Source organism: Anomalospiza imberbis, chromosome 6, assembly GCF_031753505.1.
Source record: "Anomalospiza imberbis isolate Cuckoo-Finch-1a 21T00152 chromosome 6, ASM3175350v1, whole genome shotgun sequence".
NCBI classification, from domain to species: Eukaryota; Metazoa; Chordata; class Aves; order Passeriformes; family Viduidae; genus Anomalospiza; species Anomalospiza imberbis.
In genome coordinates, this window is record NC_089686.1 from 16,664,167 (window position 1) to 16,689,986 (window position 25,820).

Here is a 25,820-nt window from a genome sequence, read left to right on the forward strand (position 1 = left end):
TTCCTGAAAAAACCTTTTCTTAACTTAGCTTCTGTTGTTCTTTCTTACATATGGGCAATTTATTCTTGTTGATGTTTCAAGAAGATCTTGGTTAACGGAAGGGATAATTTACCATCTGAACAAAAACATACTTCTTCCTTTTTCTTGCGTTCCTGTTGTTGATGCCAGTGCTGCTCTAATAGATCTAATTCCTTTTCCTCTTCTGTCACTTTCAGCTGATGAGCCTCTGGTTTGTAGTTCTTCCTCCCAGCTATATAGCTGAAATCTTCTTACTCCCAGTTATATGATTGCATTTCAGACTGGATTTCATCTCTCTTGTGTTACTCCTATACTCATAAGACCCAGTGGTTTTGAAATCCTTTCCAGTGATAGCCATTTCTTTGTTGGATCATTTCAGTGTTATGTGTCTGCAGTTTATGTAATGAATGTTTGATCCTTTTAAGAGCATATGGGAACATTGCTGCTGCCCTGAGTCGTGTGGAACTTTCTGGGGAATGGTGACTGCTGCATGCCTTTGGGAGAACAAGTGTGTATTTGGAGCTTTCCATGAGGGTAGCGTAGAGCAGGCAAACAGAAACCAAATAATGACAGTTGCCCTGACAATGAAATTACTGGTACAGAGATAGGAGTTGGTACAAACTTATTTCTTGATAGCAAGGTTGTTCTATCCAGAAATTCCATGGGTTAACCTAAATATGCTTAAACTTGCCAATTGCAGCAGACTTAAAGAATTCATTTTTTTTACTTGCTCACAAGCTGTTGAAAGCATGGTTTTATTTTTCTGAGTTTAGGGGGAAAAAAAGTCATCTTTTAAATGGATCATCCAGGTCCTTCTTTTATTTCACCTAGGTAGGAAGTAATCTTAGCTATTTTTAGATAATTTTACTCCCTCGTGTGGCACAATGGTTGTCTGGTGTTAAATTTGAGAATGAAACTTTGTTCTAAAACGTCTCTCCAAGGGAGAGTTCTATTCTTGTGTTGGAAACAGTGTGTAGTTTCTGGGGTTTTTTATCTTTCTGATGAGAAACTGTCTTCTTCTATCTCTTTATAAAACTTTCTATGAAACATATTCTATGTCTGATTAGTCTTATTACTGTTCTCTAAAACTTTTCCAGTTATAGCGCCGTCATTTGAGAAAAGGGCATGAGCACTGCATGTAGCACAGAGGGTGAAGGCAATCCTCCAATGGCCCAAATATGTTTTTTTTCTTTATTTTCTAATACATTTTAATGTTGGAGTTATTTTTGGTTTGACTGCTATTAGGCATCAAGTTGATTTCTTCGTGGAGCTATCTGTTGCAACTATGAGATTTCTTTTAAATAGTAAACTCAGCATGTGAAATGAGGATTGTTCTCCTTTTGTGGATTGAGTTACATAATTTCTCTTCAGATGTTCTGTTTCATGTCTGCAATTCCTTAAACCTTTCTTTATTTAAAAAAAGGTTGGTTTCATATTTGTTATCCTCCTAGGTACAATAGAAGTTTAGGTGAAATGTTAATGCTTCCATTAGTATGGTAACTCTTTAAGTCTCAACATTTTAAGTAACTTCCACATTGTTATTTTGTTTGTTTTAAAGGAGAATATTAAAAAGTGAGCCACCTTACCCACAGGAAATGAGTGCTCTGTCTAAGGATATAATTCAGCGTCTTTTAATGAAAGACCCCAAGAAGAGGCTAGGTTGTGGTCCTACTGATGCTGATGAAATCAAACAGCATCCCTTTTTCCAGGTAAAGCAAACAACAAAACTCACCAGATCCCACTTATTCTGCATTAGTGCCTGTGAAATCAAAATCTAAGGAAATTCTGTTGTTCTATTAACAGAACAACTTTGAGACTTATTAGTTGGCATGAATTAGTTGCACTGAAGTTAGTAAAAATATCCATGTGTTTGTATGTATGGATTTGTGTGTATTAGAAGGGCATGCTAGGTTTTTAATATATCCTGTTTGTATCTATCAGTTACTTAAAGAAGCTAAAAAACACTGCTGAAATCAGAAGGTTTAATGTACAACACTGAAATTGTGTTGTGTTGTCTGTTGGGTTTTTGTTTGAAAGGATTTTTTAAAGATTGCCACTAGAATTATTATTAAATTTGAATAGTAATAAAATTCACCAAACTCCTCTATTTTCCTTGGCCTAATTAAATCGTTAGTCTCATATAATAAATTTGAATTTTGTTTTGATTTCAGTGTATTAACATTTGCTTTCAAATCATGATGATGACTTGCATACAATATCTGTAGTGTTCTATCCACTGTGGTTAAAATTGTGTGCTTTCTTTGAAAAAACAAATGATGTATTTATGGTGCTTCTGAAGTTAAGTAGAGTTAAACAGAGTTAAACTTGCTTAATGCACTGTTTGTTTTGGGAGATGCATTTTGCCATCATATAACACTTTCTATTCTTGACTTAATTTCAGTTCCACTCCTTTACAGTAACAGGGCAGTTTTCTCATATCTGCTATTTCTGTGCTTCCTCTTTATGGTCATGCCTCCAAGTAAGAATTTGGAGGTTTATGCTCTCAGGGCTCTGAAAGCTGACATCAGTAATTAAGCATAGAAATCAGCAATGAAAAATTGAAGATACTACATGCATGTGCTGTGGCTTACAAAAATATAAATATTGCTTATTCTGAAATAGAGGGAGAAATTCAGGGACCATCATGCTAATTGTTTGGCACACCTCCACTTAAATTATATTGATTTCCTTATTGGATTCTGTCTACATACAAATAAGTATGATACTGCTTGGCTTTAAGCAAATTAGTAGAGCATAATTTGAATGTTTTTCATCTGCCTGTGGAAAATGGCAAAGGGCGTTGGGACTGTGTTAGGACAAGACTCTTTCCAATATCTTTCTGTAAAATTTTCATTTAATTGAATTTATTTTCTTATGTTTTTACTTAGAATATGAATTGGGAGGACTTAGCCGCCAAAAAAATACCAGCTCCATTTAAACCAGTAATCAGAGATGAACTGGATGTCAGTAATTTTGCAGAAGAGTTTACAGAAATGGATCCAACATACTCTCCTGCAGCAACTCCTCAGACTTCCGAAAGAATATTTCAGGTATTTTAAAAACTCAAATTAATATTTTTAAGAAAAGAAAATAATTTTTGAACAATTCCTAATGTATAGATAGCTTTTTTTTTTACCTCCTGCCTGTTAAGTTTTTGGAATTAATTGTGTAACTTCTAGTCCCAGTTCCCAGGGCTTTTTGTTCAACAATCGCAAAATGAGTAAGGTGGAAAGAGTCCTACGACAAATATGAAATTCCTTGTTTCTCCATTCCCAGCTGAATGTCCTACTTGTTGGACTAGAGTCAGTCTGTTCTTTATGGATTTTTTTATACCTTAGGAGTCTTGTCATCTTGACTCCATCAGCCTGGGCTGCCAGCTTCAACAAGAGCAGTGTAGTTCACCCATTTCCACATTATGTGCTACTGGAAGTAATCCTTTAGAAAGTGGGAGCTGAAGCTCCACATGTTGTAGGAGCACTCTAGTTACTTGACTGATATTTCCAGATGAGTAACAAAGCTTTCCTTACTGTTCCTTCCATGCTATTAAAGAACAACCCCTTCTTAGACTACAGTCTGCATGTCAAATGGGCAGAAACAGCTCACATGCAAACAACTTGGTACCAAAACTGCAGAGGAGAACAGCAGTTTGGATTGCTTTCTCTTCTCCCTTTTTTGTTTTTTATTGTCTGTTTTTGAGCAGCTTAATCCTCAGGGTAGAGGAATGTAGTGTCATATTTTGGAACTTATTAGATTCACAGTGACTGTATCAAGCAGATTATGCATGTCTTAATAATATCCGATTCACCCTGCAGTGGTAGTCACAGCTCTTGTTATTATGATCCTCAAACTGGGCACATTGTTACCCACCCACATTGATATAAGGTTTATCCATTTAAAATTGTTTGATGCTTACATCATAACATACAAACTGTTTCATGCCTTAACTTTAAGGGGTCCTGGGAAGCTGGCTAGTTTGAAGTACAAGCCTTTATCGCTATTGTAAAGCAATTGTAGCTGAGCCAGATTAGAATTTATTAGAATTCTTGTAGTATTATTGTTTTGTCTCTAACTGTGGAGGATCATATAACTAATTCCAGGAAGGTGCTTATTCATATTGAACAAAGTTACAATTTCTCGATTATGATAAAAAACTTCTGATTTATTGCAAAATTCTTCTGAAACTTTTGTTGCTTCATATATATTATAATAGTTTATGTGCAACAATATCAAGCTATACCCTTTTCTGATGTTTTAATTTCATAGGGATATTCTTTCGTTGCACCTTCTATTTTGTTTAAACGCAATGCAGCTACAGTAGATCCTTTTCAGTTTTATGTGGGGGATGAGCGACCTGGAACTACAACTATTGCCAGAAGTGCTATGATGAAGGTAATAATAATATCAAGACTTAAATTAATTTGGTTAAATTAAAACTGTGTATAACTTCCCAAGCAGCAATCGTAATCTAGGCTATGGATTACAAAATAGTCATCATTCATTTATCAATTCTCTGTAATGGCTCCTTGGATGATTCAAGCATCTGATGATCCATCTTGCATGTGATGCTATTAAGAAGTGGTTGAACTTTAATTTGAAAAATGAGATGACTGTCTAGTTTTCCAGAAGACTATAAGACTAAGAAGTATAGTAGTAGTAATAATAATAATAATAATACAACTCCTGATAGTTCTTATTCAGGCAAACACTGTCGATATTTCTGAAGCTACTTTATTATATAATAATTCCATCTATGTTTTATTTACCCAAAAGAGAATATAGTTGTGTGAAGCATTATAAGAACACATGCTATTGTGATGTCCTCAAATGAGCACATAGTTTTGTGGCTAAATGTATGTATGACCATCTTTGATCCTGTTTGTCTGAAGATTTTGTATCTTCAACTATTGTAGTAGTAATGATTTATTTAGTGATTATATTTGTCTAATGTAATGTAAGCTCTGCTCTTTGATTGTTAGAATAATGTTTATGCATTTTATTTAGTAAAATCTAAGAATATATTTTAATAAAAAGAGAGCTCTTTTACAGTTTTAAATATAGATGAAAAATTCTCATGAAATTTTACTCTTTGTCTTTGACTGTGTATACTAAAAGTATTCTGCAAAACTAAATACAGACAGTTTCCTAACAGGACTCTCCATTTTATCATCATTATGAACTGGATCTGAAAGAGAAACCATTGGGAGAAGGAAGTTTTTCCATTTGTCGAAAGTGCTTACACAAGAAAACTAGCCAAGAGTATGCAGTAAAAATAATTAGCAAAAGGTATAAATATTCTATAAGACAATAAAAATATTTTCTTTGCTTACTGTCACCTATGCAGTAGAATAATGTTCACTACATTTTTAGAAGTGGAAAAATAACTTTAAAAATTTCCTGTTATATGAATCTACAGAAACTTATTGTAACCTTATGACCATTAAAAGATTCTGAGAGTCTTTTGAAATAAAATGCTATTCTAGTTGGGACACAAGAAGAAAACTAGAGTACTTTTCTGGTTCCTGGTTGCATTCTACCATTATTTCCCCTAATTTTGCTCCTAACAAAGTAAAGGTATAACGTTCTTCTATCTTGAGACTTAAGTGACCTGAATGTAGGCTTATGCTAGCTCCCTCTTAAGCAGCCCGATTGATTGCCTAGGATACTGCTTTTAGGAATGGTCTGCAGTGTGGGTTGCCTCAGATCTAAGTGTGTATGTGTGTGTATAAAATGGGAATTGTAAGTTATATCTTGTTTCCTGGATGTTCTGTAGAGAACACCACAATGGAAGCAGCTGACTTGCTTTGTACACGAGTACCACCTGGTTCTCTTCCAGAATGGATATCTCTGGGAGTTTCTGCTCAGAGAAGAATAAAGATAAGGGATTCTTTGAGTAGCAGATGGATTTTTGCCTTCATTTTGCAGAGTTCATTAGTAAGTACACCCCTAGTGTGTTGCAGAATGCTGGCAGGAGAGTAGAAATGTTCTGCTGTGAGTATGACAGTTCAGTGATCTCTTGCCCAAGACATTTGGCTGTACCTCTTTTTCCAGAGTCTAGAAGAAGCTGTCTGCCAGACCTAAGTGTCTGTCATTTCATCACGTGCTTTGTGAATAGGACAGGTTCAAGAACAAAATGCTGAAGTGTAGGTGTCTGAGTTAGTTTTCTGAGGTCTGCTAAATTAATGGAAGCCTGCCTAAAACTGTCTTGCACTAGAAGTGGGATTCAGTAACTTAAACATAGACATCTATGCAGGGCCATTTTAGCATCTGTTGATGTATTCTCCATCCTCTGGTTCCCATCAGTCTTGTGACTACTACCTTTTTGTAGATGTTTTCATGGCTGCTGTCATCTTCCAGGCTCTTCCTTCCTATGCTTAGGCCACTGAATCCTACTTTAGGTATGTATGTTGCAGTGAACTAGTTCACCCTGTAAGATGGAGTCACAGGAATTTCACTCATTACAATGAGACCTTAGGTGATGTGTGGTAGATACCTACACTGGGTATTTTAATGTGGAGATCTCTGCCATGTGTGCGCACTCACAAGTTTTTTCTGTGGTACCAGCAGAGCTGTAGGTTAGTGCTCCCATCTCAACATAATGTGCGTTTTGTTTCTGGATAAGTGAGCAGACCAGTATTGACTTTTCCCCTAGAATTTAACTTCTAGAAATTATGTCCCTGAATTACATTACTTATGGATTCTTTTGCTCGTTCTCCTTCATCTTGGTGGCTCAGGCTAAATGAAGGTAAGAAGTCATCTGTATACAGAGACTTTTGAAATTTTTTTTTTAGGATTGCAGGGTGTGAGCAGACTCAGCATGTTTGTACAGTATTTAGAGTTAGCAGTAAACCCACACTCTGAACAATTGGCCAAAACCCAACTTGAATTAGAATCTGTGAGTAATATTGCTCTGATGATCACACCACTAAATCTTGCTAAAAGGAAAAGTATAAGCTTCTAGCAACTTCTTTGCCTCAAAGTTAGTCTTTCACTCCTACCTGGCAAACGTGCCCAAAAAGGGAATCATACATCTCGGGAAACCTTTTCATGATAATTGAGGTAAAAGCTCAGATGAACAGTTCCTCTGTGGTGTTGCTTTTTTAATAATGCTGGACCTGCCCCCAGCCAACATTTTTAGGTTTTTCTGTATGTCTGATGACCACTGAAAAAATGTTAACCTGCTTGAGTTACTGTTTTAGAGCATCCCATTTGTTTCTCACAGGGTTGCTTAAAATCTGAGATGGTAACTATTTACAGAGAGGAAGTATTCAGAAAAGCCTACATACAAATCTCCAAGATTTGTGCTCATGATACTGAACCTTTTTCATCTGTTTCCAAGGTCTGCTTCCTTCTGATAGTAGTTTAGGGGGAAAGACTCTGTGAGTCAGGTTTTTTAATTCCTTAAGGACCAGAAGTCACTGTCAGTTAAAAATTTCAGCAGCAGAGATGCACATGGAAGAGTTTAGTTTACTTGTTGATTATATGAAGCCTACAGAAAGACAGAGTTCTCTTGCACAGAATTCTTGTTGTGGTTCTCATCCTAATTATGAAAAAAAAAGCAACCAAAAATTAAGAAAATATATGTGGTGAGAGATTCTGTCTGTATCTTGTTACCTGTAAAGCCATTCTCTAAATCAGTACAGGATTAGCCTTTCTCAGAGAGTTTTGTCAAATAATGCCTGAAAATTTCTGCCAAAAGTAAATCAATATATCTAACTAGTGGAAAAAAGTGTTCTGCTGTGTCACCATTCATGTAGTTTTTATAACAATCACCATTTTCACTTTTTATGGCTATACATTTCAGTACTTGAAAGGGAACTTATGCAATGATTTTTCTCTGGAAATGGTCTCTTATCTCTTCCATTTCAGATTTTTACAATGCTCTGTTTAGGGGTTCATTTGTATAACACATTTCATATATAGATGATGTTATTCTTTTTCTAGTAGAGTTTATAGTTCATTTTGGAAGTACTTGTCCCCATTAAGAATGGGAAAAGATTGGGCCAAGATAAAGGTGAACTAACAAATATTGGTAGTAACGAAGGTGAAGTCAAATTGCTCTGGACTAAGGGCATGGTTTGTTTTAGATTGAAACTATTCTGTATCACATCAGCTTTTGCTGTAGGAAGTTGCAGTTGCATTAAAAACATTGAATTGGGTGTGGGTTTTTTAATGGATGAAATTGCAGGGTTATGAGGAGAGTTTTTCTCCACTTAATTTTAATATGCATTTAATTGTGTTCATGTGGTTGTAATAGTAAAAAAATATGGATTGCAAACAGTTAAAAAATAACACTCAGAATGTGCAATTTTCTCAGTAAAATTGGTACAAAATGACTGCTCAATTTTTCCAGAATGGAAGCCAACACCCAGAGAGAAATAACAGCTCTGAGACTCTGCGAAGGACATCCGAATGTAGTGAAGTTACATGAAGTTTTTCATGACCAGGTATTTTGAAGAAGCTGTAATCAGCACCTACCAAACATATTGCTATGTGTTTTCCAAAGAACTTTTTGGACTTAAGCATTCTGCAGCTGTGGAGGCAACTTTTTTCCTAGGGCTTTTGTCTAGTCAGTATAGAAAATGAAGCAGAAATCCTGCATCTAACAATCTTGCAATTACTCTAGCAAATCAAAACAGTATGTGAAAAAATTAGAGGCTTGAATTCTGTTCATTGTTCTCTTTTGTCTTTGTTTGCCATCATACGATGTGTTCGTGGCCCAATTTCTGTGTCTGTGATACTGAAATGTGTTATCACCTTTCCCCCAGAATTGTTATAAATCTTAAAACAGTATTTGTGAATTAATTTAGAAATGTTGCATATGAAGATTACATATCTAGTATCTTTTCCTACACATTAGTACCTTAATGGAGATAACCAAATAGCTTGCTAGATTACCAAATGTGAAAGTAGGGAGTGTATTTGAAAATCTATTAAGATCAGTTTATTTAGATATCTTAACTGTCTTTTTCTTTTAACGTAATACAAACTCCAAAGCATGGAATAAACAATAATTTGATCTGAATTGGAAGTTGTCCCTGGTTTGAGCTAGGGTTTTGGACCAGATGTCCTGTACAGCTCTCTTCAAACCTAGACTACTCTGTTCTATGTTGGTCTATGGATTTTGTAATGGAACAAGGGGTCTCTTACCTCTCCACATATCCCAGTCTATGCCCCTCATGCTGTTTGTACTGGGACCAGCAGAGAGCTCATGTAGAGCACTTCAAAATTCACGGAGAAGATACAGTGTCTGTACTGTAATTTTTAATGACAAGAAAACCCTCTTTTTACATATATGTGCAATATCAGTGCACATGTGTAGAACAGGACATTTCTTTCAGTTTCCTTTGAGTAAAATGAATATGCCAAACCTAAGAAAATGGTTCTCCAAACTGCTCTGCCACTGAATAGGCTGCTCTCAACCAATCAACCCACTGTATTTTTAGCTCTGGTAGCTCCCAGGTGTTACCTTTAAGATTATTTGTGCACAATGTTCTGAAGACCAAAACTGATGGGAATCTTCTAGTTTTGACCTTTCTGCAGTTTGTCTTAATAAAAAAAGTTCCAGTTTTTAATTTGTTCTGATACCAGTCTGTTCAAATTCTACATTAGTATTCCAAACATATAATATTGGGTTGTAGTCTCTTGGTGAGCCAGAAGTTTTCTAGTGAGAAAAGTCTTTTTATCCTTCTAACTTCCCTCTAACTTCCCTGTCAGATCTTCCCAAGGCATAAAGAAAATTTGCAGGAGAAGACATCATTCAAGCACTACTAGAAACCTTGGTTGTTCTAAGAAGTGTTACTGTTTTCTGTCCACATAGCTCTGCTTCTGGTCTTTAGTATATAAAGTGTACACCTTCTGACTATTGCTTCGAATTCCATTTTTTGGCCATTTCCCAGAACATTTTTGCTCTGCTTGCAAACACTACTTTTGTTACTGTCATTCAGGGAAGGGAAGGGCTAGAAGCTATGGCGTGTCTACATCCATTGCCTTTTGAGAATGCTGACTTCATTTCCTTGTTCTGAGAAGCCTGCTGTTTGTTTAATGGCAAGATATTTGAATTGCAGTTGACTGTCTGCCAATGTTGTCTTATAATCAAGGAAGCCCCTGCTTATTGATTGCCTTGAAGAGAGCAACCTTCTAAAAACGCATTGCTTTTTTAATTTAAAAAAAAGCTCTTTAATTTTTGGTAAGATATCTTTTGTAATTGTGATGGTGGAGTAGTTTTGGCTACTACTCTGTGGCGGATAAAATCACAAGTTCTAGATAATTTTTTATTTCAGAAGTAAAGTTTCAGGATGCTTTTGAAGGATTTAGTAACATTTAAGTAGTTACATCCTTATGCATATTCATAGATACATATCCTTATATCAGAACAGGCTTAAGCAGCAGAAGTTTCGCTTTTTCCAGCTTTACTTGGTAGCCTAAGTAAAGCCTTTTCATCTCCCTACAAATTCATACATTTAGCTGGTGGTATTGCATTTTTGTTAATAAATATGGGTGCACATGGGGAAGACATTGTTTTTCAGTCTCAATAAGACTGATGGGAAAAATGCCATCTGAGAGTTGGTGCTTTATTTTGATCTTCTAAATTACTACAAGCAGCAGTGCTGTTTCTTCAAACATTGAGAACCTGTCAGAATAGCACCTAACTCCTGAGTGCATGTTGGTTTGTAATGTTAAATTTCTTAACATGCTATATTTTTATTGTTTCAGCTTCACACATTCCTAGTAATGGAATTGCTGAAGGGAGGAGAATTGCTTGAACGTATTCAGAAAAAGAAACATTTCAGTGAGACTGAAGCCAGTCACATTATGCGCAGACTGGTTTCGGCGGTGAGCCATATGCATGATGTAGGAGTAGTCCACAGAGATCTGAAACCTGAGGTACAGTGACTTGCATATATGTGTTTAGACAATAATTAAATGTCTGGAATGTGATGTATCTGTTTCTCCAGCCTTTGTTACAGAGTTTTCTACTTCTGTATTTTTAATTAGATGTTGCCACTTTTACTTAGCAAATTCAGTAGATATTTTTCTGCTCATAGGTAAAAGTAGCTATAAGCAATCTCTACTCTTATCTCTACTCTTAACTTGTTCGAAAGCATTCTTTGCTTATTTGGGGGCATTTTTCACTAGTATGTATTTATGGCATGAAACAGTTCATAAGCAGAGCTTGGGTATTTTGTCTGTACATTTCCATCTTCTGTTTGATCTTAATTTCCTTAGTAGGCTTTCTTTTCCGGTTAAGTACGAAATGAGCACTAAGATGTGTGATTTGAGTTCAGTAGTTTCCCAAAAGAAACAATTTATTAATATCTATTTTTCAGTAACTGCTTTTCTGATATTTTTGCTGTGCAGCAACATCGTGCCTCCTATAATAGTAAATATTCAGTTTACTATGATAAGATTGACCACTGGCTTTGTTCTGCTTCCTGGAGCCAGTGTTTTCTAGGGTGCTTTTGCCAGCAGTGGGTTGAGATGTATGTTTTCTCGAGCCTGAGAATAGTGTAGATTAATGTTGAGATTAATGTTGATTCATCCAGTAAGGATGTTCATTGTAGGGTGATGACAGCCATCATACCCCAGGAAATAGCTGCTCCTTTTGTAGCTGGAGTTAAAAAATAATCCACCATTCCTACTGATGTTTTATCTTTTTGTAATATACTTTCTGTGATAGGAAAGACTTGGTATTTTGTAGTAATTCCAATTCAGCTGGTAAAGAAGTCTTCTAGGTGTTGCTAGTTGTTTTTGAAAACCAATCCAAAATACATGAGTTTGAAAGAATCTCTGTCCTGGGCTCCTTCATAAGTAAACAGTTAAAGAGAGACTATTGTGAAATTCTAATGTGTGAGTTGAAAAAGTCACCAAAGAAACTTTTTTCCAAGAGTCACATCATCAGGGTAAGAAAATCACTTTTGAAACAAGTAACTATTAAAAGGACGAAACCAACCCCTTTTTCTCTCTTCTATTCTTATCATCGGAGTCTTATTGCCCCTTTGAATATAAAGGCACAGTAAAGCAGAGCTTCAGCTGCATGGTAAATTAGGCAGTCTTCAATTCTACATTATGTTCAAGAAGAGAAGTCTGGGAAGTCAAGTAATGAAGGGTTAGCAAACAGCTTGCAGAATCCATTGCCTCCACAAAGTTGGACTTAACTTGCCTGTCTCCTTCCTGCTTGTTTTGAAAGTTACTATTTTAGGTTCTGACATGAACTTAGAATGGAATATGCAGGTTTCCCAATATAGATATGGTTAGTGCATTTCTCTGTAAAAGGATATATAGAAAATTCTGTTGCTTTTCTAAGAATTCTAGTCAGATTTTTTGATGGTCAACTTTGCAATCTAATGTGCTACTGATAATTATTTTTTTAAAAGTCTGGCTGGTTGAATGTAACTGAGAATGAGACTTTGAATTTCATGGACTGGAAGGCTTCTGTTTTATCAGTAGTAATTAGATCACATATGTTGGTCTACAAAACAGAGGAAAAGTACTGGATCGAAAATAGAGAATTCATAGGAATAAAGAGTTTATGTAGCATATGTGACCATATTTGGAGCCTCTCAGTAGAGGATTTGAGGACTGTTTCTGTGATCATTAATCTGTGAACTGGGTTCTAAAGGTATTACAACAAAACATAACAAGTGTGAGAGAATGTTGTTTATGTATTCTAAAATATAGGTGGAATATAGCTGTAAATATCTAGGGGATGTGAGGGTTCTGAAACATGCTTTATTTGCCTAATTTACAGGAATACCTGAACCTGGTGTAGGATATTGGACTGTACCTTTTTTTCCATGCATAACCAATTTAATTTTTATCATAAGAAAGGTCTTTTTAAACCATTATTCATTCTTTATTTACTTGTAGGCTATGTAACATCACCATAGAAAAAAGACTATTATATTAATCACTTATCCTTGTTATATGAATATTTTTGCTGAAATTAGGCTTCCTGTAGATCCATTTACAAAACAATTAAAAACTGACTTCTCTGAATGTGCATTGAGCTCTATCAGCAGGACAGAAAGCAAAAATACTAAAATACTGTTTTGTAGCAGCTGTTTTCTTTTGTCCATAATGAATGGTCTCAGATTCTCCTTATTGATCTGCTGGCAGTCTAGCAATCATTTTTTACCCTTGTTAATGAGTTTGAAATTAATTACTTTGTGTGAATCATACACCTTTTGTATTACGAGTTTAGATAGGACTATAGGATTTCTAATATTGTGACTTTTCCTAGCATTCATAAATCGAACAGTAAAGGCAATAGCAAAATGATGCTCTTCTCTCAGAAGCTGAAGGGAAGAGAAGAATTAGCTTATAGTTTATCTTGGCCTCAGACAGTTTTTCTGTGACCTAGCTTCCCTCTTGTATCTTTCTTGGCAAATAAAAATACTCGGGGGACAAAAAAGAAGCAGATTGCCTTATATTTTCCAAACTGATAACAACTTGATTGTCTTTAAGTCCAAAAGTGCCACATTCCAGTGTGTAAAGCTGGAATTCTCAGGGACTAGTGCACCAGTGACTCTGCCTTGGTCTAAGGAGTAGGTTTGTGGTGGGACTGTGACGTGACCTTCAGTGCTTGAATGCTGTTGGTCCCAGGTTTCTTCCTGAACACATATCTGTACTGGCTTTGCCACCCATGCCAGACAGCTCTCAGTGAAACCTCTGAGCAATTGGTGCACTTAGTAACACCACTTCACAGCAAGGTGCACCTTTTTACCACCATCCTTCCCTTTCAAAGGACTCTTGTGCATTACTGTCCTCATGGCAATACCGTGGTGCCATTGACTACCAAAGACTATTCAGTCACCAGACAGAAGGAGCAGTGGGAATCCCCCACACAAGAAAGCTGTTGTTCACAACATGCCAGAAGGAAGTGGAAGCTTAAGAAAATTTGCTTTTGTTTGAGGAAGAAGGTAATTCTCCCATCTCCAAACATGTTGATGCCTTAGGGTTTTTTCTTGTCAATGTTCCCAGAAGTCTTTTCTGCACTGTTCTGTGCTATGTATCCATTTTCATTAGTAATCTCAGAATTGCCATGACTTGCAGATATGCAGGGGCAGGTAAACACGTCACATTTCTAACAACCCAGAGTATTGTTATTTCTGTTTTTCTCTTCCCTCAGTGTCTTGCAGTTCACCTTTCCTCTAGATAATGGAAAATTTTCTGTAGTGATAGATGTAGCAAAATAATTATAACCAATTTTGTACCCAGTGCTAATATTGATTTTTTGGCTTTGCTTTTCAGAATTTATTATTTACAGATGAAACTGATAATTCAGAAATAAAAATAATTGATTTTGGCTTTGCTCGTTTAAAACCACCTGATAATCAGCCTCTTAAGACTCCATGTTTTACTCTTCATTATGCTGCCCCAGAGCTCTTGAATCACAATGGTTATGATGAGTCTTGTGATCTGTGGAGTTTGGGGGTTATTTTGGTGAGTGATTGAGGGTTTTAACTATAATTTTATTGCATGTATTTACTTTTTGTTGAAATGCAAGGGACTTGAGATGATTTCAGACATAAATTGGGTACATGCTGAATTCAAGGGAGGTAAAAGTGCTACTGCATAAATAATATATTCCAAAGACAGATCTTTTCCAGGAGCAGAATTTTTTTTTTTTAGCAAGTAGGAAATAAAATTTAATGTTTTTGGGAATGGAAAAATTACTTGATACAGTCAGCTTCTCAAAAAGGTATATACTTGTTAGGGGATTTTACAGGCATCCATATAATCTCAACAGTTTCAGTTCAGAGAAGGAATCAACCTGTATTTTGATCTACAGAAAATTAGTTTCATTAGATATAAATGGGGTAGAAATATATTTTGTTCATAGCTTCCTGGAATAGATGAATGTTTTTTTCTAACAAGGACTCCGGAGAAAGTCTTCTATATTTTAAATATTCTATAGCCTTAAAGTTATGTTAGGCCAAGTTTTATTGTGTAGCATTGGTGATGCAAACAACAGCCTTTCATATTTAACAGCAGAGTTGTCTATGAATACACTGTTTCCTAATGCTGCTTTTGTTCTTGTGACAGTACACAATGCTATCAGGACAGGTACCATTTCAGTCTCAAGACAGAAGTTTAACATGTACCAGTGCATTGGAAATTATGAAGAAAATAAAAAAGGGAGAATTTTCCTTCGAAGGAGAGGCTTGGAAAAATGTTTCTGAAGAGGCTAAAGAGCTAATTCGAGGTATGTATTTACTATTATTTAATGTACATTGTTTTTATTTAAAAATATAGAATTTGGAAAGCCATACAATATCTGGATGCTGCAAAGTGTCTAACCTGACAGGGCAATATGCACAGCTGGAGCTGTGTACTGACTGCTGCTACAAGCAGTGAGCAGCAGTGGACGCATCAGAACGCGTTACAAATTGCTTGCACGCCTAGCAGAGTTTTCTAACCCGGTAAAATGCTGATAAGGTTAGTGGGCTTGCAAGGAACTGAAGAGCTTCAGAAAAAGTGAACTCACTCTTAAAACGTATTTATAAGCAGAGTTTTTCTATTATGATATTTTTGCCTTTTTAAAAAACCAAAACAGTTTATGAGATAAATGTCTTAAAAGCTGAGTTTTTGCAGAAAATGAATGTATTCCTATTTCTTTTCCATTGGCTATTTTTTAATTCCTGCACAAAACTACTTACTGTATTTCTGAGCCACTTCATTGACATTTGCCATGCTTTCGTTCCCTTAAGCTTTTGAGCATCTAATTATGTTTTCATCCTGAGCTAGACACCTACCTTAATGCTACTTAGATGGAGTTCTGAATTTCTGTAGAAGAATTGTAAGGAATTTTTCTGCCAAAAATGTAGGGATTTCGAGATTCAGACTTGAGTGAATTGTGCAGGGAATCTGAGGCTTACTCTTTTGAAAATTATCCTAGACAGGTTTTAAGTGAAGAAATAATTGGATAGTTCTGAGTTTGTGTGAATAGAGATCTGAGTTATCAAACAGTTAAATATCAATTTTTGCTTTTAAGATTCTTCTGGAGAGGATGATAGTATAACATAGTGTGAGCCTTATCTAGGATAAATATTGGCATACCTAGGATAAATATTGACATCAGTTACTTATCAAAGCAATGCATGAGATTTTATTAAGAAATATTTGCATTTTCTATTGACCAAAGATAAATAGTTGACTGTTTTAAAGAATGCAATGTGTTTCTATTAGGACTTCTCACAGTGGATCCAAACAAAAGGATTAAAATGTCCAGCCTGAGATACAACGAGTGGCTTCAGGATGGCAGCCAGCTCTCATCTAACCCTCTAATGACACCTGATAACTTAGGCTCTTCAGGAGCTGCAGTGCACACATATGTCAAAGCCACTTTCCATGTAAGTTCTGAGGAGTTTTTTGTCATGTACTATGTTTTGTAATGTGCCATCTAGATTTGTGTATGCTTTCTCTTAAAAACTATACATATCTGTCATTATAATTCAGTATGTGCTTATAGCTGGTTTTTTTTTCCTCAATAACATTTCCTCATAATATCTCTGATGAAAATATGAATGATGAAGCAAGCATAAAATTCTTGGAGATACTTATTTTCATGAGGATTTGGGCACTGAGTGCTGTTCTTGAAACAGCAATTAAAAGTATTCCGTTTCTTAGAGAAATCTATTAAAAACTTATATTAAAAAAACCCAAAACTTTATATTCATCTTAAGTAACTGTTTGACTTTTTGTCCTTATGGTTACTAAATTGAGGTAGAATTTCTGGAATATATGTAGTTCATATTTTTTATCTCATGAGTGCTTTTTTAGTGGACTTGCTTGTCTACTATTGTATATTTATTAAAATAATTTGAACTGCAACTGTATTTTATAAACATAGTGTTGATTCTCATTATACCCTCTACAGAGAATAAATCAAAATTGAGTAGATCTATGCTGAAATGCTTGTGGGTGCTTTTTAGGAAGGAGAGAAGAACAAAGTAATTGTTTCTTGGAGAGGTCCTGACAATGCAACATAATTTGGGCTGGAAGAAAAACTGGTTTAGCAATGTCCTGTCTGAAAATGTAGTGTTAAATAGGTTAAGGCTAAGTAAAAAATACTTCTAAACAGAAAAGAACAAGGAGAGGAAGATGGCAATCAATAATGTTTTATATTGGCTCTTATGTACCTGTAAAGGTTGGTAGAATAGTTGTTACAGCTGCAATAGTAATTAGTCAAGAAATTTCATTTTATCTTGTGACATACCATAGACCATTCACAATAAGTGATAAAATATGTTAAATATCTTGAAAAACTTAGAATTACCTTTTATTTTGAAACAGGCCTTTAACAAGTACAAAAGGGAAGGATTTTGTCTCCAGAATGTGGACAAGGCACCTCTTGCAAAAAGAAGGAAAATGAAAAAAACAAGTACAAGCACAGAGACACGTAGCAGCTCCAGTGAAAGTTCCCATTCTTCTTCCTCTCATTCTCATGGTAAAACTACACCCACAAAGACATTGCAGCCCACAAACCCTACAGACAGCAATAACCCAGAAACCATCTTCCAGTTCTCCGACTGAGCAGCAGAGAATATCCTGTCTCGAGGAGTTAAGTGGTTATAGACTTGGCAGTACCTGTATTGTCTTCTCCTGCCCTTCCTCCCTGTGGCTTACAGGCTGCTACAGGAAGACTTCTGTTGCTTTAGAAATGCATTTTAGTCATACCTTTTTAGCTCTGTATTTCCATACATTTCCTTCTAGAATTGTTTGGTATCACTGGATATAGTATAATACTGTTCTTCACCCAACATTGTATTCTCTGAGGGCTAAATTACTGGTGTGCAGCCAAGCTCAAGGTAAGTAGCTGTGCTGCTCATGGTACCGCTTGGAAGAAGACTGTTCCTCTGTGTCACAACCTTCCTCCCAGTTCCTTCCCCACTGCTCAAAGAAAGGAAGGCTCTATAACATGTGTAGAACTTCGGGATCTTCTGCTCTTACCCAGCTCTGTGAAGAATATTGTAGAATTTGATTCTTCATGCATGTAAACAATCATTGGTACAATGCACCAAAGCAGTGTAGTACGTTAAAGCCTTTTAAATTTATGGTTACATTCTGTCCCATTTATTTGAATTTTAAGATCTAGATAAAGCACTATGGAACTCTTACTTTGTTTAAAAAAATTACTCCACATATCTTGTTCTAAACAACTGAGAATAGAAGTCTTAGATTTTTTTAATTTATTTATTTTTTTTAAACACTTCTAGGGTAAAAGATATCTGATAAGGTGAGATGTCTAGTACTGTGACACAATAATTTTTATTTTTTGAAGTTATTAACTTGTAAAAGATTTTACAGATTCTAAAATGTAATGCTATAAGAGAAAATTAAATTTCATATTTGATGCTTTGGGAAATGGTCACACATTGAAATACCTATTTCAAGATTTAATTATAATTTATATTTTCTTTTTATAGTTACATCATAATTTTAAAATACTAAGATTTTTTTTAAAGATGAGAAAACTCCAGTTTCAACATTTGTTATTCTAGGGTCCATAAAAATGCATACCAAGTTATTTGAATTTTGCATTGTGCAAATATGGCAGTCTAATAGTTGACTGTAAAATATTAGAATATATGTTTTATTTTTTGCACTTTATAACATCCAAAGGAGATGTTTTAGAATAAAGTGCACTCAGATCTCTCTTCCTACAAGGTGCTGAGCGCTGTTTTACTGGGCTGAATGACCTGAAATCCATCATATTTGGTGGTTGTGGTCATTGTGAAGGAGAATTCTGTACTTTGCAGGAGTGAATCCCTGTATATTACCCACTGTTTTCATTCCTTACTGTAAAATGCAAAGCTCTTTCTATCTTGCTTTTACATTGTATATAACAAATACTAGACCTGGGCACCTTGTGTAGTGTAGATGTTAACAACTTATGCACTGGGAATACTAAAGGGAAATTATATTGAACACTGTGCTTCACGACTTGTTCACTGTGGTGTTCTACAGTGAAGTATTTCCTACTGTGATAGTATAGTATGTACATAACTGTTTGGAATCATAAATGTGACTTAGAGAAACATCAGCATAAACTTTTAAATCAGTATATTTTATAAATTTATGGAGAGCTCTTTTATAGCTTGTATTCTCAATGACTAGGGGTAAGTGCTAAAGATGACTCCAGTTTTGCAAATGCTTACATGTGTAAGTTTCCACTGAAGTCACGAGAGGCTCCTTGTCATATGCCTAAATTTGTGTGATGGAAGACTAATTGACTAGAGGATTTTGTTAACAGCTGTCTCTATCCTAAAGTAACCTTAATCCAAACCCTATGCAAAAAAAAAAAGTTACAGAAATTGTTTATATCAGTGGTTTTATTTATAGAATTATGTCAGATATCAGTATTGACAAATACAATAAATCCATGTTTACAGGGATTGTGTGTATCAAAACAAGGCTTTGAAGCCCAATATGTTTGTTCTGTGTTTCTTTAATATTAATAATGGCATTCTGAGGTTTTGGAATTGCTCATGTGAAATAGTTTACTACTTTCTTGATGTGAATGTCAACAGTAATTGCAGCATTAATTTCAGGTTGATGTGAATATTGAGATTTGCACTGTTTATGTAGAAGTAGTATATTTAAAGATCAGTCTATGTGCTAATAACTCAACCAATTTTAAGTAGCCTATGTTAAAGTATTGAAAAATAATTGTCAGTGTAATATATTCAGATTTACTTTTCTGAATGCTCTCTTTGGAAGTAATCTCAATAGTGAACATGGCTCATTTGTAAAAGAATACTTTTCCTCTCCTGAATAAACTTGCTGTAAATACAACAAACAATCCACCATTAATACTTGTTATGCGGACAGTATAAGTAAATTGGGAGATTGGAGAGCAGGTTCCTTATAAAGTTTGCACTTTGAGGAGTTCGTGGAACTTGTCTTCAGGATGAGGACAAGAAAAAGCAATTTCAGTCTGATTTCATGTAAGTGTAAGAAACTGTGGGATACTAGGTGGATTTGGAATATTGTGACCCAGCTGAAAGAACTTAAATGTCAGGAACACAGAACAGTTGTTTCCCTGTTAGGAAATTTAAACTGTTTCTTGACAAACTCATGAAACAACAAGAATGTTTGCACAAGATACTAAATGCTGGGGGTAATGGCTTTATTGTCAATCTTTTTTTCTACACAGGTTTTGAGAGACTGTTGTGAGACTAAAGTTATTAGAATACATCACTTGCATCAAAGATAACTTTTATAGCTGAATATTTCTGTGTCTTCTCTGTGCTCTCATGGTAGTTGTTTAATAAAAATTTAAACCCAAGATATTCCTTTTTAGACAGGGCTAAGTACATTTAGGTGTCACCTTGTATTTGCTTTGAACCAGTTACCCAGGGTAGCTGAAATGTTTGACTGCCTGCTGCCTCCAGGTAACTGAGCTCTTGAGGAAGTGTATTTGACACTGAGCTGTCTGAATTTTTAGATTAGCATCTTTACATAAACAACTGCTGATGTGTATACACATTGATAGATTGAAACTTGAGTTGCAAACTAGGCAGCTCAAGAATAAGTTTACTTCTTGTTCTGATGTCCCTGCAGGAGAGTATTTACTCTTGGCAGAACAGTGTTTTAATCTGTTGACCAGCCTGGAACTCAAGGTCATATAAAGACCATGGGCCATGTTTTTCATACTCAGACCACTGTTTCAAATTTGAAGTGTACAAGTTAATCTTCATTAGTAATATAAATACTTTTTATTGTCTTGGTGAAGATGTGCTACACTGTGAATTATCTGTATACTCAGATTAAGTTTTCTTCACAGTGCTGCTGTGCCTCAGTCAGCTTTAATGTCTAGTATGATATCAGTCTGCTGTCAGAAATACAGTGCTGTCAGCCATGTAGGCAGATTTGTGTGAAATCTGAGTAGAGATTTCAATTAATGTGGGTTTTAATCTAATCTTCAGAGTACTCAGTATCTGGTAAAGCCATTTCTTTGTAATACTTTTAGAAACACAAATACTAGTATTAGCAGGTAATTCTGCTAAAGGGTTTAGAGAAGTACAAAGAAAAGAACATAACTTACAGTTCCTCTGGCTTAGTGAAATTTCTATACTTTAAGGAAAAGAATTGGTGTATTTGGCATATGTATTGTTTACTGCTATGAAAAAGCCCTATTAAGTACTTCATTAAACAGATGGTGGCAAGGGGCAACATGTATTGCATCACAGAATGGATTGAGGCTTCAAATTGGCTCTGCTGATGGATGCATTTTCTCAGCCCTTTTCTGTGGCTACTTTTCTGAACAAAGTAACAATTCCTACACAGATGTATCCCTTCTCAGTCATTTGAGAACAGAATAATTCTCAGCAGAAAATGTGTTCATTGGTTATAATGAAATGTTGCACAAGCATATTATAATCTGTTCATGTGTTGTCTGCATGCGTGTAGATACATGCTGTATTGCATGACTAGATCTCAATTTAAAGTAATATGCCTCGATTAAGAGAACTTCTATTTTAAAAATGGGTTCTGGGCTTACACAGATTTGGAGGACCAGATAAGGCTGCCACAGAAGAGGAAGAAGGTTGTAGCAAGTCAGAAGTGAGAAGCTTCTGGGCAGATATTTTTCCCCTGGCTATCTCCCTGTGCATGTATTCACTGACAATGAATTGCAAGCTTTCTTGCCAATTGTCCAACATAAACATATTTCTTACCCCTGCAGGTCCCCGAGTATGTGTGTGTGTAGCTTTATAACATTTAGTTCATCATATTGACATTATTTGTTATGTCTCAGGTATCATTCCAGGTGTTTTTACTAAATTAATGGTTTTATTCCTTCCCCCATAAGTGATAGTCTTTTTCAAATTCCAGTTTTTACATGACAAAACATTATATTGCCTTCCTTCAATTGACATAGTTGACTGAATATTGTGGATTGAAAGAACAGAATATAACATGGGTATTTCAGCTGTAAAGAGATAAAAGTGTTTTGATCTTTGTCTGCCAGTGAGAAACACTTCTCAGTTTGGTCCTTTGGCCCACAAGGCATTGGATTCTCCAAAAGTAGAAGAAATGCAGAGCTGTTCACTAGCTCTCACCTGCCATCACACATTTTTATCTATCATGTATTAAATAGATTCTGAATGTTCAGAACACCTATGTTGAAAAGAAAACTCAGACTGATTCCTGTAGTCTGCAGTAGAAAATAAAGTGATACTTTCAATTACATAGACCACCTCTTGTTTATTGTGCCCAAAAACTGCATAATAGAGAAATGCAAGAGACCTGCAGTAATGTAAGTTTCAAGAAAACATGTATTTTGACAACCTTTGTGTTCTGTGTGATAGAAATGGAAGACAGCAGCTGGCTGGGAAACAATTACAAGTGTTTAGGTAGAGATATTATGGGCTGCTCTGACTAATACTTTATTCAGTGGTAGAAAGGAATCCATATTATTCACATGTAAAATTGCTTTTAAAAATTGGCAACCAATCTAACTGTATTTACAAGAGTCATGCAGAAGTCTGCTAACTTCCTTTGAAATGCCAATAATAAAGAAAAGAAAAACAGAACTCTTCTTTAATTGCTTCAGGAACTGCCAAAAAAACTAACAGATGAAACTGCAAACTTCTTACAGCTTTCTTAATACAAAGATATTTGTCAAGAAATCCAGCATCAAATTTTAAAATTCGTCTCATTTATGTTCGTCTAATTTTTCTCTGATTGTTTTTTTATTTTGTTAAATATGTAGTTGTCTTGGTATGATTATGATCAAAGGTCTATTTTCGTAAGCAGGAGAAAAATAAAAGGATTTAGGATTAGGCCTTGTGAATAACCAAAATAAATCTGTTTGGAAAGGTAACCATTTCAAAATATGCATATATATTAATGATATTTGCTGATCGGTGTGATTTTGTGTGACATTCGGCTATGCTAAAAAAGCTTTCAAGTTTAAAGTCTTTGGAGTTTAGGAAAGTGAGAAGAAAGGGGAAAATTTAAAGATGATGATGCAGAGAAGGGACAATGCTTGAAGTTTGTCTCTAAGTTACTCAAGGTGACTGCTTACAGAGGTGTCATTGTATGGTCTGCAGAAGCTCACTCAATAGTAACAGTACATATGCTTTTTTTCCTATAAAAGTAATATACAGTGGAGAAGAGAAACTAAATTCACAAAACCAGCAAATACCTGAAAGCTTTTCTCAGGTGTCTCCTTAATGAGTTCTCATCCTTTAAGCAGATAACTCCGCTGTATGTAGCAGTTACTCTTGTTGAAGCTATGCCTGCTTGAGGGAGCAGGATCCCACTCTCTGGTGATGTGCTCACTGTAGAGGGGTGCTGCAAATTAGAGCCCAAGGTGCTGTGTCCCTGCTGCTTTTACATTCAAGTGTTTGTACAATTCTGCTTAGTATGTAGCACCATGTCAGTCCATTGGTACGCAGCTGGTATACATGTGGCAGGTCAGTTCAATTTTTAGTGCTGTCAAATTAAAAGGAAGACTTGAGATCTACTTCAGGACCAAAATGAGAACAGGCTTTGAATCTTAACATGCAACTGGATTACAAAAATGAATAAAAGTTTGGCATTGGCTTTCAATTTTGATAGTCTTAAGATGCTCCTGCAGCAAATATGGATGCTTAAAGATATCTTCACAGTATTATCTCTTTCATCTGCAGAGAAAGGAACCTGCAAAATTGTTTCTTGCCAGATAAAAACTTTTACTGTAGTCCTAGTAGAAGAAATCATCCCTAATTTCTACCTTTACCTTTGAAGCTGTAAAGGCAAAAAATGAATTGGTGACAGATTCTGACAGCTGGTTATAAAGGAGCAGGCTGTGTTAATTTGCAGTGATTCCAACAGGGTGTTCTATTTCATGTGTCAGTGTGGGCAGGGAATGGGTAGAAGGAAGGAAATGGGAAGAAGGGAATGCTGAGTGCTTTACCTCGCTGTAATTTACAGGACATTCTGGTTGTACACCATTGCTTTCGAAGGAGCAATGGTCTCCACATGCAGTTAAAATCTTTTTGAATAAAAGAACCCCACGCAGATTAACCTGACAACTTTTCTTCTTGGAAATAGTGCAGTTTTCAAGTGGCAAATACAGCATCGTGGACATGGAGTCCTTATTTCTTTAATGCCAGTTATCAACAGATTACAGTGGAATTTTCTTTCTGACAAATACACACTTCTCTAAATTCTTTGTCATGCCAACATGCAAAACCTTGTGACAGTTTCAAAAAAGCAAGAGAATCAAAAAGCAAGATAATTATTGAATTGGTTTATTTTGCCTAATATTCAGAAAATGAATGAGGATTTTTGGAGTGAGTCCAGAGGATGATTCTGAATTTGACAGAAGAAGTACTAGAAGAAAGGATAATTTTGTGAATATAGTGGTGAAGAAAATACAGGAAAGCTATGTTCTAGAAGACTGCTCAGGACTTGTAGAACATTATTGGAACCAGATGTCAGGTGCACGCTTCTGTCTCTAGAGCTGTTAAAGCCTAACCATGCTTATTTGAAGGATGATAAGCCCAGACTGTTGGCCAGTCCTGACAGAGACACAGCTTTTAGGAAAATCTGTTGCTGGGCTTCTGTCTTGGAGGTACTTCTCCTTATTTGCAGGTCTTGTTAAGCACCACGGTATGATCAACATTTGGCAAATCAGACTCTTCAGCTATGCTGGAATCCTAACTGTAATGAAGGTTTTGGTCTTCAGCAGCCTGTTTTCTTCTTCAGACTGTGTTGTTAAAAATAGGAAGAAAGTTTTTATGTTGCCCTACATTGTGTGGTTTACCAGTTTGGTGGCTTCAAAGTTAATGCAAAGTAATCTGGAGAAGTACATTACATCATTGATAATAAGTCAGCCTTGGAGTCCCATAACAGAAGATCTTGGAGAGCTGTGCACAGTGCAGAGCAATAGCATGGGTATTCCCTGTGGTCTGCAGGTCCATCATTCTGACTGCTGAATTGTGTGTGCTGGGAACTCTTCTCACGGAAAATGTAAAAAAAAAATACAAACCAAACCTCACAATACTAGGGAGATGATACTTGGGTGAAGGCAGATTTATTGGTAATAACCAGGGAGTTTATTGGCTGTTACATTATGCTTGACTTCTCTGGCAGCAGGGAGAAGTATCTGAACAAGTCTCTAAGACAGACTGATAGTATTTGAGCTGTTACTGAGCTTGAGCACTGTCAGGAGCTTGGGTTTAGAGGAAAATGTGTGAATATCTATATATGGTAAAATCCTATGGTATAATATTATCATCATACCTAAAGAATCCTACATTTTTCTAGTATACATTGGGATTAAGTAGGTTATGCAGGTTTTGTTTGGGTTTTTCAGGGTGGTATGTGTATGATGTTTGCTTTTAATTACTATTATTTATTTTTACTCCCCATGTTGTATACTTAGTTCTCTTACTTTCCTGGCCATTCTGTTTATGTTAACCCACTAATTTCTTTGATTTCTGTATTCTTTCTGCTTGTCCTGAAAGGTATTAGATGGGTATTTCTGCCCAAAAAGAACTGTGGATTCAAATGGCCAATATAGAGAAGAAATAAAAGCATGAAGAAAAGCTATGCAATAAACATTTTCCTTTATCAGCGTGGAAATATCCAGCTTAAATTGCACTGGTCATTAAATAGGTACCTTACTCTTCAGATTACTTAACTGACAAGCAGAATGAATATTGTTAGAAGTACAAAAAAACAGTTTTAAAATCTTGGGCAGGGGAAATGTGTGCAAACTGAAAGGTATGAGCTGAAGTACCACCTTCAAACCTGGATTGAAATATACTCTGAACGAGGTGCCACATATGGCTGGCTGACTTTTACAC

The 25,820-nt window shown here is 35.7% G+C and overlaps 1 protein-coding gene across 6 annotated transcripts in view; it reads left to right on the forward strand.

The window, feature by feature from the left end:
• The window catches only part of RPS6KA5 (ribosomal protein S6 kinase A5), a 58,295-nt gene extending 40,091 nt beyond the window's left edge, over positions 1–18,204 (forward strand). For all 6 annotated transcript variants that reach the window (XM_068192603.1, XM_068192607.1, XM_068192601.1 and 3 more), the window contains 10 exons: positions 1,577–1,727; positions 2,907–3,068; positions 4,282–4,407; positions 5,168–5,301; positions 8,369–8,462; positions 10,732–10,902; positions 14,269–14,460; positions 15,064–15,223; positions 16,207–16,370; positions 17,314–18,204. In XM_068192603.1, the coding sequence (XP_068048704.1) occupies positions 1,577–1,727; positions 2,907–3,068; positions 4,282–4,407; positions 5,168–5,301; positions 8,369–8,462; positions 10,732–10,902; positions 14,269–14,460; positions 15,064–15,223; positions 16,207–16,370; positions 17,314–17,553 (1,594 nt within the window). In that variant the 3' untranslated portion in view covers positions 17,554–18,204. The remainder of the gene's footprint in view (positions 1–1,576; positions 1,728–2,906; positions 3,069–4,281; positions 4,408–5,167; positions 5,302–8,368; positions 8,463–10,731; positions 10,903–14,268; positions 14,461–15,063; positions 15,224–16,206; positions 16,371–17,313) is intronic.
• Positions 18,205–25,820: the final 7,616 nt, after the last annotated feature.